Raw genomic sequence first — 13,221 nt, 5'->3', positions numbered from 1 at the left:
CGAAACAGTTCGAAAACCAAGGTGCAGCTTCCTGCACTCAATTGGAAGCCGCGTTGGACATTCCAAAAAACGTTTGCAAACCGGAACACTCGCTTCTGGGTTTGCGGCGTTTGTGAGCTGATTTGTTCGGGAGCCAAGCCATTCAGGAACCAAGGAACCACTGTGCCCTTGTTCTGCTAGCAAAACGTTTTGCACCAGTGCAAATGTTTTGCACCAGTGGAACACTGTGCAAGAGAATGGCTAAGCAGGTTTCAGGTCGCTGCGTTGTACAATAGATTTTGCAATCTGCCGCAGTGAGTTTCCACTAGTGCAACCGCACGACTGCATTCCTCTGCTGCCTAATGTTAAAACCGAGAACTTTGGATATGCAGCCCTTTGATTTTAATGATTCAACCCTAGGAACCATCTTAAACAGCTTACAGTCTGAATTTCGACTCTGGGCGAAGGCAACAGAGTTAGAATCTTAGAACTGTAGAGTTGGAAGGGGCCACGAGGAACAACAGGTCCAACCCCGCCTGCAATGCAAAAAATCTGTTGTCCAACGTGGGCTCAAACCCATGACCCTGAGATTAAGAGTCTCCTGCTCTACTGACTGAGGTGGGAAGAGGCTTCTAGGAAGAAGCAGGTTTAATAAGGGCACTGGCCTGCAGGTGAAGAGAAAGTGAAAAAAAATGAGTCAAATGTGTAACTCAGGTGTACCTCGAAGGAAGGAGTCTCTCAAGGCTGCTGTTTTGCCATCAGCTGCTCCGCCCCGTGATCCCACTTGAAGCTTGCCAGACGTCTCGCTTTTGCACGGCTCCAGACGGAAGCAAAAACAGCAGCCACCACGACAACCAGGAATGCTACAGAATAAAGGAGAGAGAGGGATGAAACTCCTGGCTTCGGCGCCAGGTGCAACTGCAGCAGTTGCAAATGGCAGCCTTCCCCAGTGGACCAACTGTCCCCCACCCCAGTCCAGTCCAGTTTTCTGTGTTTGGATGTGCACAGCATCGGTAAGGACGGGGCAAAGCAACCAGATGCACCCCACTCCCTTTAACAGCTCCCACCCACCCCACCCCCCGGAAAGGCCGCTGTATCACCACAGCCAAGGTATGGCTTCATGTGCAGGTAAAATCTAGGCTAATAAAATATTTGAATGGCTGTTCTTCCTGCCCGAAACAGGACACACAGTTTCCGCTCTGTGGGTGTGCATCCGGTATGTGTGCAAATGAATCATAGAATCATAGAGTTGGAAGAGACCATAAGGGCCATCCAGTCCAACCCCCTGCCAAGCAGGAAACACCATCAAAGCATTCCTGACATATGGCCGTCAAGCCTCTGCTTAAAGACCTCCAAAGAAGAAGACTCCTTGGCAGCAAATTCCACTGCCGAACAGCTCTTACTGTCAGGAAGTTCTTCCAAATGTTTAGGTGGAATCTTCTTTCTTGTAGTTTGAATCCATTGCTCCGTGTCCGCTCCTCTGGAGCAGCAGAAAACAACCTTTCTCCCTCCTCTATATGACATCCTTTTATATATTTGAACATGACTATCATATCACCCCTTAACCTTCTCTTCTCCAGGCTAAACATACCCAGATCCCTAAGACGTTCCTCATAAGGCATCGTTTCCAGGCCTTTGACCATTTTGGTTGCCCTCTTCTAGACACCTTCCAGCTTGTCAGTATCCTTCTTGAACTGTGGTGCCCAGAACTGGACACAGTACTCCAGGTGAGGTCTGACCAGAGCAGAATACAGTGGTACTATTACTTCCCTTTATCTAGATGCTATACTCCTATTGATGCAGCCCAGAATTGCATTGGCTTTTTGAGCTGCTGCATCACACTGTTGACTCATGTCAAGTTTGTGGTCTACCAGGACTCCTAGATCCTTTTCACATGTACTGCTCTGAGTGTCTGAATATGCAGGGTGCTAGCAAATTGGCCCCAAGAGGATTAGTCAATGATGGAGATGACACCCGCCCCACCAAGTCAAAAACAGTTAGCCACCTTTGGCACAGAGCAGGACCTTTGGCACGTGTATAGGACTAGGTTCATCTTATATAGGGCTCATCTTATACATGGGGAGCGATGAAGGGTGTTTTCTTAATTTGGAGTCCCCAAAAATAGGAGGGTGTCTTATACATGGGGGCGTCTTATACACGGAGAAATACAGTATTTGGCTCTGCAGGCCAAATATTGATAAGGATTGGTGAAAGTTGACAGATGGGTGGGGCTGATGCTGCAGGGGTTCAATCCTGTTTCCTGCAGCAGCCAGCATCCTGCAAGTGCAAGGCTGGCGGACGTGCTTTTGGGGAAATGGCCTGGTGGGCCAAATCTGGCTGGGTTAGGTTTCAATAAGAAATGGCTCACTATTAAACACCAGGCAGATGGAAGAATGCTTTTGCCATCACGACTCACCAACGATGGAAAGAACCACTAAATCTGCAGGCATCGCATTTCCGGGTACAGGCACGCCATCTTAGAAATGCAGGCAAGAAGGAGAAGGAGGGGAAAAACACAATATGCAGTGTTAATTTTTAAAAATAAGATTGAGTCTCATGTTGCAAGACGGGGTTTAAATGGGACCCTCCAACTTCTAAGCTTCTCATATTATTTTTCATAAAATCATAGGAGTTGGAAGGGACCTTAAGCATCATCTATTCCAGGGGTCAGCAAAATTTTTTAGCTGTCCCTCAGACCTTGTGTCAGGCCGGAGAAGTGGCACTAGGGGGGGGGGGAGCTGGAAGAAGAGGTGAGACGGGCAAGTAGTCCTCCTCCCCACCACCCAGCCCCTTACCTTCCCAGGGGCTGCCACCGCCATCACCACCACCGCTGCTGCTGCTTCTCAAGGGTAGGCAGAGCGAGCTTGTCTGCTCCGCTCTCTGGCCCACAGGAGCACCAGGGCGGCAGTGGCGGAGGGAAGATGAGTGGCGCGAAAGGGCTGGCTCCAGAGAGGGGCTTTCTTAAAATGGTGCTCAGCCAGCTCCCTTCCTCCTCTAGGCAGGGTGGGGAGAAGCCAGGAGGAGGGAGGGAGGAGGCGCCCCCACGGGGTGTGTGTGTGGGGGGGAATGGAATGGCGCAGGGGGGAAATGCCGCAGCCCAAACAAACAGAATCCCCACGCTGATCCACGGACAGTCTGCGGGCCGGATCCTGAAGGCAATTGGGCCTAATCTGGCCCACGGGCCTTAGTTTGCCGACCCCTTATCTATTCCAATCCCCTGCAATGCAGGAATCTCAGCTAAAGAATCTCCGATTCCCATATTCCATGTGACAGCCCTTCAGTTATCTGAAGATTGTTCTATCAATCCTATCAAGTTGTCCATGTATTGGAATCTTTAGCCGTAGACTCCGATGAGATTCAAGAACCGTATGGTTTGTTTTTTAATTGGGACGCATGCAACGAAGTCATACTCAAAGTAGAGTTGGCACTGTGTACTGGTTAGAGTGTTCAACTAGGACCTGGGAGACCAGAGTTCAAATGCCCATGAAGCTATGAAGCCCATTGGACAACCTCTGGCTAGTCTCTCCGTCTAGCCTACCTCAGGGGCAACGTTGGGAATGGGATCCTCAAATGTACTCCAAATAGAATCACACAATTGTAGGGTGTTCTGGTCGACCCCCAACGTGGGTGTCGAACCCATGACGCTGAGATTAAGAGTCTCGTGCTTTGCCAACTGAACTATCTTTGCAAAGAAAGCTGCTTTGTGAACGGCAGGGCTGTTCCAACATCTACATCGCAGCAATGCTTAAAGAAAAGAAAAGCACAATTCCTTCTCTCTCTGGAATCCTAGAAGCTGGGCGATCCCTGACTGCTGCATGCTTTTAGAAACCAGACTTCAGGATGTGACGCTTCTCTTTGTTTGCAGCAGGGGTAGAAAAAAACCTCAGGGGTCAAATGCAGACCTTGGGGAACCTCCCCAAGGCACAGCCCTTTCCCAGCCAAACCCCTTCCTGGCCCTGCTTTGAGCTCTCCTCTGGTGTTTTTGCTGGGCTGGAACAGTGACAAGCCTAGCCTGGATGGAGGACAGAGGGAGCCCATCTGCAGAAGCCGGCCACTGTACAAGGGAAGCGCCCACTTTTTGTTGCTCCACCCACATTAACATCTAGCCCCACCCACCATTGGCATGTGGCCCTTGGAAGGTAAAGCGGCCCTCAGGCTGGTTTAGAAAGAACAGCAGGAGGTCAAGCTGTTCCCAGTGGATTGCCAGGCTGCCAATCAGAAGCCGCGCCTTGGTTTTCGAACCGTTTCGGGAGTTGAACGGACTCCCGGAATGGATTAAATTTGAGAACCAAGGTACCACTGTTATCATATTCACTCTAGCAGTGAAACCAACTGTTCAGGTGTGGATTTTGATGAGTTTGAGAATCAAGGGACCACTGTAATAGTAAACGGTAAAATTAAAACCAGCCAGATAATAATTAAACAGTTCAACCACAATACAAAGAACTGCCAATCTGTAATCAATAAAAGTAACAGCAAATCACAATGCTCAGTTCGGTTTGCCAGTTCCGTGGCTGGACTGAGCCACAACATCACCCAAGTGATCTCGGCGAGAGTTTCTATGTCAATTTTTCTGATTAGTTCTCCTTTTAGTTAAGTGGGGTTTTTTAATTTACTTGATTTATTTCCGTTGCCCCCACCCGACGCAGAGCCCCTCCACCTGCCACAGCAGGGTGGGGCCTAGATTGTGTCAAAGGGGACCCGAGAGAGAACATCAGGCGGAAAGAAGGTTTGATTTGGCCAAGGGCCACTGCGTGAGCTGGCCGGCTTGTCATCACGTTTTGGAAGGCCTCGCCTGCAGCAGCTGGGCTACTCCAAGCACCATTCGCACCTGCAGCTCTGAGCTCATGCGCCAGCAACACCCAGGGCCTGCTCCACCCGCGTGACAGTGCGTCTGCATACCCTTCAACATTTCTCCTGTGAAAATAGGGACGTCCTATTCCATCCCCTCCAACGTTTCTCCCATGAAAATAGGGACGTCCTATTCATAGAATCATAGAATCGTAGAGCTGGAAGAGACCACAAGGGCCATCCAGTCCAACCCCCTGCCGAGCAGGAAACACCATCAAAGCATTCTTGACATATGGCTGTCAAGCCTCTGCTTAAAGACCTCCAAAGAAGGAGACTCCACCACACTCCTTGGTAGCAAATTCCACTGCCGAACAGCTCTTACTGTCAGGAAGTTCTTTCTAATGTTTAGGTGGAATCTTCTTTCTTGTAGTCTGAATCCATTGCTCCATGTCCGCTTCTTATTCCATCCCCTCCAACATTTTTCCTGTCAAAATAGGGACGTCCTATTCCATCCCCTCCAATGTTTCTCCCGTGAAAATAGGGACGTCCTGTTCCTCTACATTCCAAATAATTTGGGGTGGTATGGGGGAGTCAAGGACAACTTTATATTTAAAAAACCCTTTTAACATGAAGCAAGCAGAGACAAAGGGGAGGAACCAAATGCATTCTGAGTCAGCTAAAGGGGGGGTACGGTAGAGATGGTTGCCAGGAAACCAGTTTGCCCCCTAAAGCAAATTGCTGCACACATTTACCTGTCTGAGTGGCCGGTGGTGTTATCGAAACCACGGGGAAGTCCAGAAGGCAGCCTCGTTCATCCCTCTCGTCCGGACAATCAAAATGGCCATCGCACACAAACGCCAGGGGGAAGCACTCTGCCCCCGGTTCACATCGAAACTCGTCCTTCGGGCAGGCTGGCGAAGTCGTGTCTACCCAATGACCGCAGGAATCTAAGGACTCATCGGAATTGTCCGGGCAATCGCTGTGGCCGTCACAGATCCTCTCTAAGGGCAGGCAAGGGCCGTCACTGCCGCACCGCCTCCCGCGGGGTCCGCACGAGACATTGCCAGCTCGACAGCCTCTCTCGTCGCTGCCATCGCCGCAGTCCCGCTTCTTGTCGCACCGCTGGCACAGTGGAACCTGCCCGTCGTCCTCGCACCGGAAACTCCCGAGGGTGCAAAGGAAATGTTCTGAATTGTGAAGGGAGAGACACACACACACACACACACACACACACACACACACAAACAAACAAACAAACAAACACACAAGAGGATGGTCAAGAACATCAGAGCAACGCTCAAAAGCCTGCTTGAGATCACTGTATTTTTCTCAGCGCCCGCTAAGAACATTCTTGTTTAGTTCAGCCACTTAGAAAAGCTGGTGCGCATTTCAATCTGCTTTAGCATTTTAAACTTCTTGTTATGTTTTAATGTATCGTAAATCCTTCCCGATCTTTTCTTTTTTGCAATCCTTTCTTTAAACTATCAAGTGGTGTGCAAGTTTTTATGAATTAAATGAATAAATAAATAAATGTATTGGTCACTTTTTTTTAACACCAAGGTAACCCGAAGTGACTTACGACATACAAATGAACGTACCTTGAAGCTGGCATAAAAGTGGGGAAAACACACACACACACACACACAGAAAAATCTAAAACAGACATCCCCAAACTTCGGCCCTCCAGATGTTTTGGACTACAATTCCCATCCTCCCCGACCACTGGCCCTGTTAGCTAGGGATCATGGGAGTTGTAGGCCAAAACATCTGGAGGGCCACAGTTTGGGGATGCCTGATCTAAAAGGTAAATATTTCACCCAATTGAGGCGACAGATAATTAAGAGCCAAATGCCTGGCAAAAAAGAATTTTTTTCGCTTAAAGCCTAAAGTTATGTAATGATGGCACCAGGGGAGCCTCCCTGGGGAGAGAGGTCCACAAATGGGGAGCCACCACTGAAAAGGCCCTGTTCTCGTGTTACCAGTATCTGGACCTCCTAATCACGGCTTAATTTTATGGGCAAAGAAAAGCATCACATGTTATTAAAACTGGACAAGTTTCAACTGCAGTGGGTGGTTTTTCTTCTGGGTACAATTAGGATTATTTTTTCCAGCGCCCCTTGTTGGAATTTTCTTATTGCAACAGGATTTTAACAGAGGACTTTGGCTGCACAATCGTTCATAATAGGAGCAGCGGGGGTGTTTTTTGGTTGAGCATAATAAAGGTTATATATTCGGTATCCCTGGGTGGGATTTTTATTGGAACTGGGTTTGAATAGAGGGCTTTAGCTGCACAATAATAAAAATAAGCTCTGAAATATCACAGGAATGAAGAAATAGCAAGATTGTGGTTTAAGTGCCAAGTACTGTAATTTTTTTGGCAGGAAAAAAATATCAGTAAACGATGCCAATAAACAGGGAAGGGTCAGGAGATCTAAAGCAAGCACTGGCCCACCCTTTTTTTTTTAAACATAATTTTTATTGATTTTACAAATTACAAAAAAAACGGTACATACATAAACACCTTTTCCACCTTCTTCCCACCCCCCTCCATGGGACCTCCCCTGCCACAGAAGTATCCCACGCAGGTGAACAGTCAGAGATGGTCCATTTTATGGTTGGATTTCTGTCCCCCTCCCCCTCCCCTGCCCCCAAAGCCCCCCCCTGCCACCAGAGAGCTCCAGGAAACCAGGGCAGTACGCAGGAAGTCATCCATCCAACCATCTATTCTCATACCAAAAAATAAAAAATAAAAAAAGAAGAAAAAGAGAAAGAAAAAAAAAAGACAAAAAAGGAAAAACAAAGCAAAACAAAAATAATCTTTTTTCCATTCATAATTGATAAACCATATTTTGTGGGCTTCCCCAACCTCCCCCCTTCCCCGGTTTTCATCCCTTTTTTATCCTCTTCAACAGTTTCTTATTCTATAAGATAATTACCTTTATACCTTATACTACTTTAAACCTTAGCTATTATCATTTTCACCTAATATCCAAATCACTGAAAAATCAAACTCCCATTTTTTCTTCCCGTGCCTAATTTTTACCCCCTCTATAAGCCTCCATATTTTCACCTTTTTCCAAAATCGATTCACTTTTAAAACTATAACTATTCCCAATCTAACCTTTCATCCCCGATTTCCGGCTACAACCCCCCAATCCAGCAAGTTCCGTAGTCAGCAGTCCAGTTTTAATCCTAGTAATCCATCCTATTAATCACAACTTCACTTTCCCTTCACCCCACCCCCTTTTTACAGTTTTTTGCCATCCAGGCCTCCATACAGCACCCCTGAGTTTCTTCTCTTCTCTGCTTATTTTTTTCCTCTTCCCTGTGGGCATTCTGGAGTTCCAGTAAATCCAATCGTACCCCCCTCAAAGGAGGGGCACTCCACCTGACTTTTTGTAGAGTAAAATCATCTTTTTTTTCGTGGTGAGCTTCATTTTGTATTATATTGTCACGGTCCTCATTTTCATCTTTTCGTTCCAAATCACAGTCCCCATCATTGTCAAAATCCTCCAAATCACTGTCACTATCACTGTCATTCTCACACTCGTCTTCCTCAGTTTCAATAGCTTCATCCTCTAAGAAATCATATTCTGCCATCACCATCTGGAATTGTTGCTTTAACTCTTGCTGTTGTGTCTCCTCTTGACATAGTTCTATTCTTACTTCCCACATTAAGGTCAAAACAGTCCGCTGGAACTCAGGCAAATACCTTTTTGTTGACATAGTTCAATCCTGTCAAGGTCAAAACTTGTCACATGGGGTGGAAAATGGTCACAGTTTATTTTCTCGACTCCATTTTAACAAGCTGGCTGCATTCTCCGAGTCTTATTAAAAATAAAGTTCAAACTCACATTTCAAAAGCATATAAACCAAAAAAAGGATTTCCAAAAAGTCCAAAAATAGAAATAAAAATAAAATTCCACTTATAGATCCTGATCAGCTCACTGGGTTGTCTGGGCTGCCGGCTCCCGGGGAAAAGAGAGGTCTTTCTTGATCTTAACCTCTTTCTGCAGGGTATTCACAACCACAATCTTTCTCCCCTTTTACCCTGCATCTAGGGGAGATCCTCTTTGATGCCTTTGAGGGAACCTTTTAAATTGAAATCTTCTATTTACGGCTTCGGGTTTCTATTTACTGTCTCTTAAGTTGCCGGTGGGGGGGGTGGCTTCCTCTTTTTTCCCCTCTCTCCCAAATCCAAATTATTTTATAATCCAAATCGTGAGATTACTTACACTCTTATTTCCAATCGTTTTTTTCAGAAGAATCCAGTGCTCTCCGCCTTCGGCTTGAAGCTTCTCTCCGCTAGGGTAACGTTGTCGCTCAAGATGGCCCCCGCGACTTCTACCCTCCTCGCTCCGGAGCTCTTATTAGAGCTTGCCGGAGAGTTGGGGAGTCCGGATTGGGGCTCTGCCGAGCAAAATCGCCCCCGGGACGCTCTTCCCGAGGTTCTAAGGGGCGCAGCGTCGCTCTCGCTGCCCTCCCCACTCCTAGCAGAGACGGGCCGTCTCGGAGACGAGACGGGACCCCGCCGATCGGCGCTGGCGCTGAACCGGAAGCCAGCACTGGCCCACCCTTATCTATGTATGAATACACTGAGGGTTGGGATAGGTCTTGTCAGGCGGGTTGTACCCAGACAGAGTAGACCCACTGCTAGGCATAACTAACTTGGATTCCTGCATTGCAGTGGGTTGGACTAGATGCCCCTCGGGGTCCCTTCGAATTACAATAATTTCAGCTACAATGGACCCGCTCTGAGCAGGTGTAACACAGGACCTAGTCTAAGGAGACGTAAGGCCCGGGTTCAAATCCACACTTGGGTCATGAAACTTGCTGAGTGACCTTGAGCCAAGTTGTTCTCGCTATGCCTAATCAGTCGTGCCAAGAGTGGGGAGAGGAATCCTTTATTCGGCCTTGACCTCTCCCATGAGGGATAATTGCATTCATTAAATTAAAAAGACTGGCTGCAAATTTCCTCAACCAGCATTTGAAGGACGCAGCTTCAACCCAAATAATCTCAAGATCTGTAGTAACTCCGAAACGGGTGAACTACAGTTTCCCTAGTAGCTCTGAAACGTGTGAACTACAATTCCCAGCACCTTGAAAAAGGTGAACTACAGTTCCCAGGGTAATTTTTTTTGGGGGGGGGAGCCATGTGCTATAAGATGTACGATGTGGATGTGCCCAATGTCTGCCTGTATAGCTTAATGGTTAATGTTTAGGGATGCATCCAGCTTCAGTCCTACTCTCGCTGAAATTAATGGAAAATATTGACGTGTGACCATTAAGTTCTCCTCTGGGTAGAACTTAAGTTGGATAGGCCTCTTAAGGTGGGATTTCTGTTGTCCGTTCATCCATGAAACTGACTGGTGCCCTTTTTGGGCTTTATTAGTTTTATGTAGCCTACCTCACAGGGTTGTTGTGAGGGGGGGGAAACAAAAAATGGGGCAGAAGCAGGAAAAGTTGCCCTGGGCTCCTTGGAGGGAGGGTGGGATATAAACACATAACACGTGACCCAAAATTCTAGAATTATAATTCCTATGTCTTAATAACAAATACGGTTTATTATTGTTTATTTCTCTCCTCAGCCTGAAGGTAAAGCCCCGTCTCCATGACAACCGGAAAGAGGCCCCACCCACTATTCCGCCGTTAAAGGTAAAGGGACCCCTGACCGTTAGGCGCAACCAATAAAAGAGCCGCGAGGCAAGGGCGTGGCCACAGGGGGAGGGGCGGGCCCCCATGTGGAAGCAAGCGTCCAATCGTCGCCTTTCCGTGAGCCCAGTAGCGCCTGGCCAATCGGCGCCGGCGGTGGAAGTGGGCGTGACCTGAGTTGAGCCCCCCACGTGCGCCGGAATTCCTGCCCAAACTAGAAAGGGGCTCCCCGCGCGCGTGCGCGGGTTGTGCTCACGTGCGTCCAAAGCGGTGGCGGCTGTTAAGAGCAGCGAGAAGAGAAGAGCCCGCTCCATGCCACCGGCGCCGTTCCCGAGAGTGTCCTCTACGCGTGCATAGGAGCCCGCCGGGAAAAAAAATACCGCGTCGGGACGTGACGTCATCCAGGCGGATCAGCTCGTTCCGCCTTCTCGCGCATGCGCATGGGGGCGTTGGGCTAAGAGGGAGTGGTTAAATTACATCTCCCGTTAGCCCCGTCGGGCAGGGCCAATGGCCAGGGGAGATGGAAGTTGGCAGTTGAGCCACTTCCGGGTTCGTTTGCACGTGCTGTCGCTTACTTATTTATTTATTTTCGCATTCCTTTTGTTTATTTATTTTATTTGATTTCATGTATAGATTTGATCGATCGATTATTGCATATGTAGATTTATTTATTTAATTTATAGATTGCTGCATTTATAGATTTATTTCATCACTTATTGCATTTATAACCGACTTTTCCTGCAAGGAGCTCACGGTGGCGTGGATGAAACAAAATAATGATAAAAAATCCTTCCAGTAGCACCTTTGTTGTTGTTTAGTCGTTTAGTCGTGTCCGACTCTTCGTGACCCCATGGACCAGAGCACGCCAGGCACTCCTGTCTTGCACTGCCTCCCGCAGTTTGGTCAAACTCATGTTTGTAGCTTCAAGAAGAGACCAACTAAGTTTGTCATAGGCAGGTGAAGGAAAAGTGCAACCGGATTATCGTCCTGCAGGTTTTGGCATAGCTGCCAAGTTTTCCCTTTTCTCGCGAGGAAGCCTATTCAGCATAATGGAATTTCCCTTAAAAAAAGGGATAACTTGGCAGCTATGGGTTTTGGGTTTTTTTTTCGCGTGTGGGAGGAGTGTTGATACAGAAGTAGATCACTCACGGCATTCCGAAATGGAACCAGGGGAAATAATGTTTTTTTATTGGGTGTTGCATTCAACTTCAGACCCACTCAGAGCCAGACTGACTGAAATGAATGGACATGACTTGACTTAAATGCCGCTCATTTCAGTTAGTAGTCTCCGGGACTGATCGAGTGGGGAGAAAAACAGTGGCATAATCTTAAAATCAAAGCCGCCTTTGTTTTTGTACTCAAGAGATCACTCTACCTATTAAGTTAACCATTGTAATACAGCTATTGTGTTGGAAACAATTTGAATTTCATAGGAAAAATGCAATCTGACAGAAACAAAAGCAGTAAAAAAATAAAGTACACACCCCAGAATACTTGGCTGAAGGTTACAAACCATTCTCTGAATTCCTGTACAGGTAAATGATTACAAGAGAGTCAGATTACGTTTATATGTCAAATAGGAGTGGAAAAGTCCCAGTGAAACATGGCTTCATTTGGTGGTATTCACAACCTTCATTTTGTATTCTCTTTGTGTCACGTCAGTTCTGTTGGAACATCTAATTCATTCTGTAGTCTCTTGAGAATGTATTTTATATGAGGAACCCTTTAAATTAGACTTGGGACTTTAGACTTGGTACATTTCCCCCCCTTTTTTGTCATCCCCCCCCCTTACTGGACTGTTATTTTAAATTTACAATGTTATGAATTTATATAAATATATATAAAAACCAATAGCAAGAGATTCAGATGATGTTAAGGAGTGAGTTTAATCCATCAGGTACCAATCAGAACAATGTTGAATGGTCAGAAATAACGTCCACCCACAAAAATATTTCCACGGAGTTTTGCACCATTGCCTGCTCTCCTTCCAAAAGAGTCATCTGCCTGGCAGTCAGGATCTACTATTATTTTCCCCTCTTCTATCACTCTCTCCTTTTGTTTTTTCTTTAATTGCTACTACGCTAATAGTCTTCCTGGCTTGTTGTCAAACTCATTTTTTTTGTCTTAAATATTTTATCTTTTGTTCTATTTCATAATTTAGAATCATGGAAAGTTGCATTTGTAATGTTTTAATATTCTTTTGGGGTATTTCTTTCTTCGGGTTTTTAGCCAATTTTTTTTCGTTTTTTTCTTATCTCTTTCAAAAGGTTCTCTAGTTTGTTTCCTGTCTTTATTTCCTTTGAATTATGTTTTGTTGGTTAAAGAAATCTTGCATTGCCGCTTTTCCTGCGTCCCAAAATGTATTGATGTCTGTTCCCTGATTTAAGTTATTTTCAAAATATTCTCTTAAAGTTGTCTTTGCTTTTTCTATAATTTTCTCATCATTTAGGATGGATTCATTAATCCTCCATCTTCTTGCTATTTTCCTTCCTTTTTTCATTTCTAATATGGTTGGGTTATGGTCTGATACCATTTTAGAGTGAATTTCTGCTTGCTCCTTAATAATAATTCTTTTCTTACCCATATTGCATCTATGCTCCCTGCTGAATTTTTAGCTTCTGAGTGGTGAGTAAATTGCTTTCCATTTGGATTTTTGACCCTCCATACATCTTGGAGGTCTAGATTTTCCACTAACTGCAAAAAAGTCAAAGGTAATCTTCCTTCATTACTCTCTGTTTCCCTCGCTATCCTATCCATCTCTAATGGGGTAACACCGTTTAAGTCTCCCATTAGTATAAT

The 13,221-nt window shown here is 46.2% G+C and overlaps 1 protein-coding gene across 1 annotated transcript; it reads right to left on the bottom strand.

Moving 5' to 3' along the window:
• Positions 1-673: 673 nt before the first annotated feature.
• LOC118086065 (uncharacterized) lies at positions 674-11,210 on the bottom strand. Its single transcript, XM_088672966.1, has 4 exons — positions 10,679-11,210; positions 5,523-5,957; positions 2,396-2,455; positions 674-842 (listed from the first exon to the last, which is right to left on the bottom strand). Exons 1-4 carry the CDS (start codon positions 10,821-10,823, stop codon positions 718-720), a joined length of 765 nt encoding a protein of 254 aa, XP_088529092.1. The 5' UTR covers positions 10,824-11,210; the 3' UTR covers positions 674-717.
• Between the last annotated feature and the right edge of the window lie 2,011 nt (positions 11,211-13,221).

Source organism: Zootoca vivipara, chromosome 6, assembly GCF_965207765.1.
Source record: "Zootoca vivipara chromosome 6, rZooViv2.hap1.1, whole genome shotgun sequence".
Classification (NCBI taxonomy): domain Eukaryota; kingdom Metazoa; phylum Chordata; class Lepidosauria; order Squamata; family Lacertidae; genus Zootoca; species Zootoca vivipara.
Note: the sequence above shows the minus strand (reverse complement) of the source record. Positions and strands in the feature narration are given on the sequence as shown.

What these genes read in the sequence shown, in the direction of transcription:
- LOC118086065 (XM_088672966.1), bottom strand. Translation starts at nt 10,823, where the DNA reads ATGACGTCACGTCCCGACGCGGTATTTTTTTTCCCGGCGGGCTCCTAT. An exon ending in ACCACCGGCCACTCAGACAG is followed by an intron (nt 2,456 to 5,522) that starts GTAAATGTGTGC and finishes TGCATTTCTAAG; the next exon opens with ATGGCGTGCCTGTACCCGGA. An exon ending in AGTGGTTCTTTCCATCGTTG is followed by an intron (nt 843 to 2,395) that starts GTGAGTCGTGAT and finishes TTTATTCTGTAG; the next exon opens with CATTCCTGGTTGTCGTGGTG.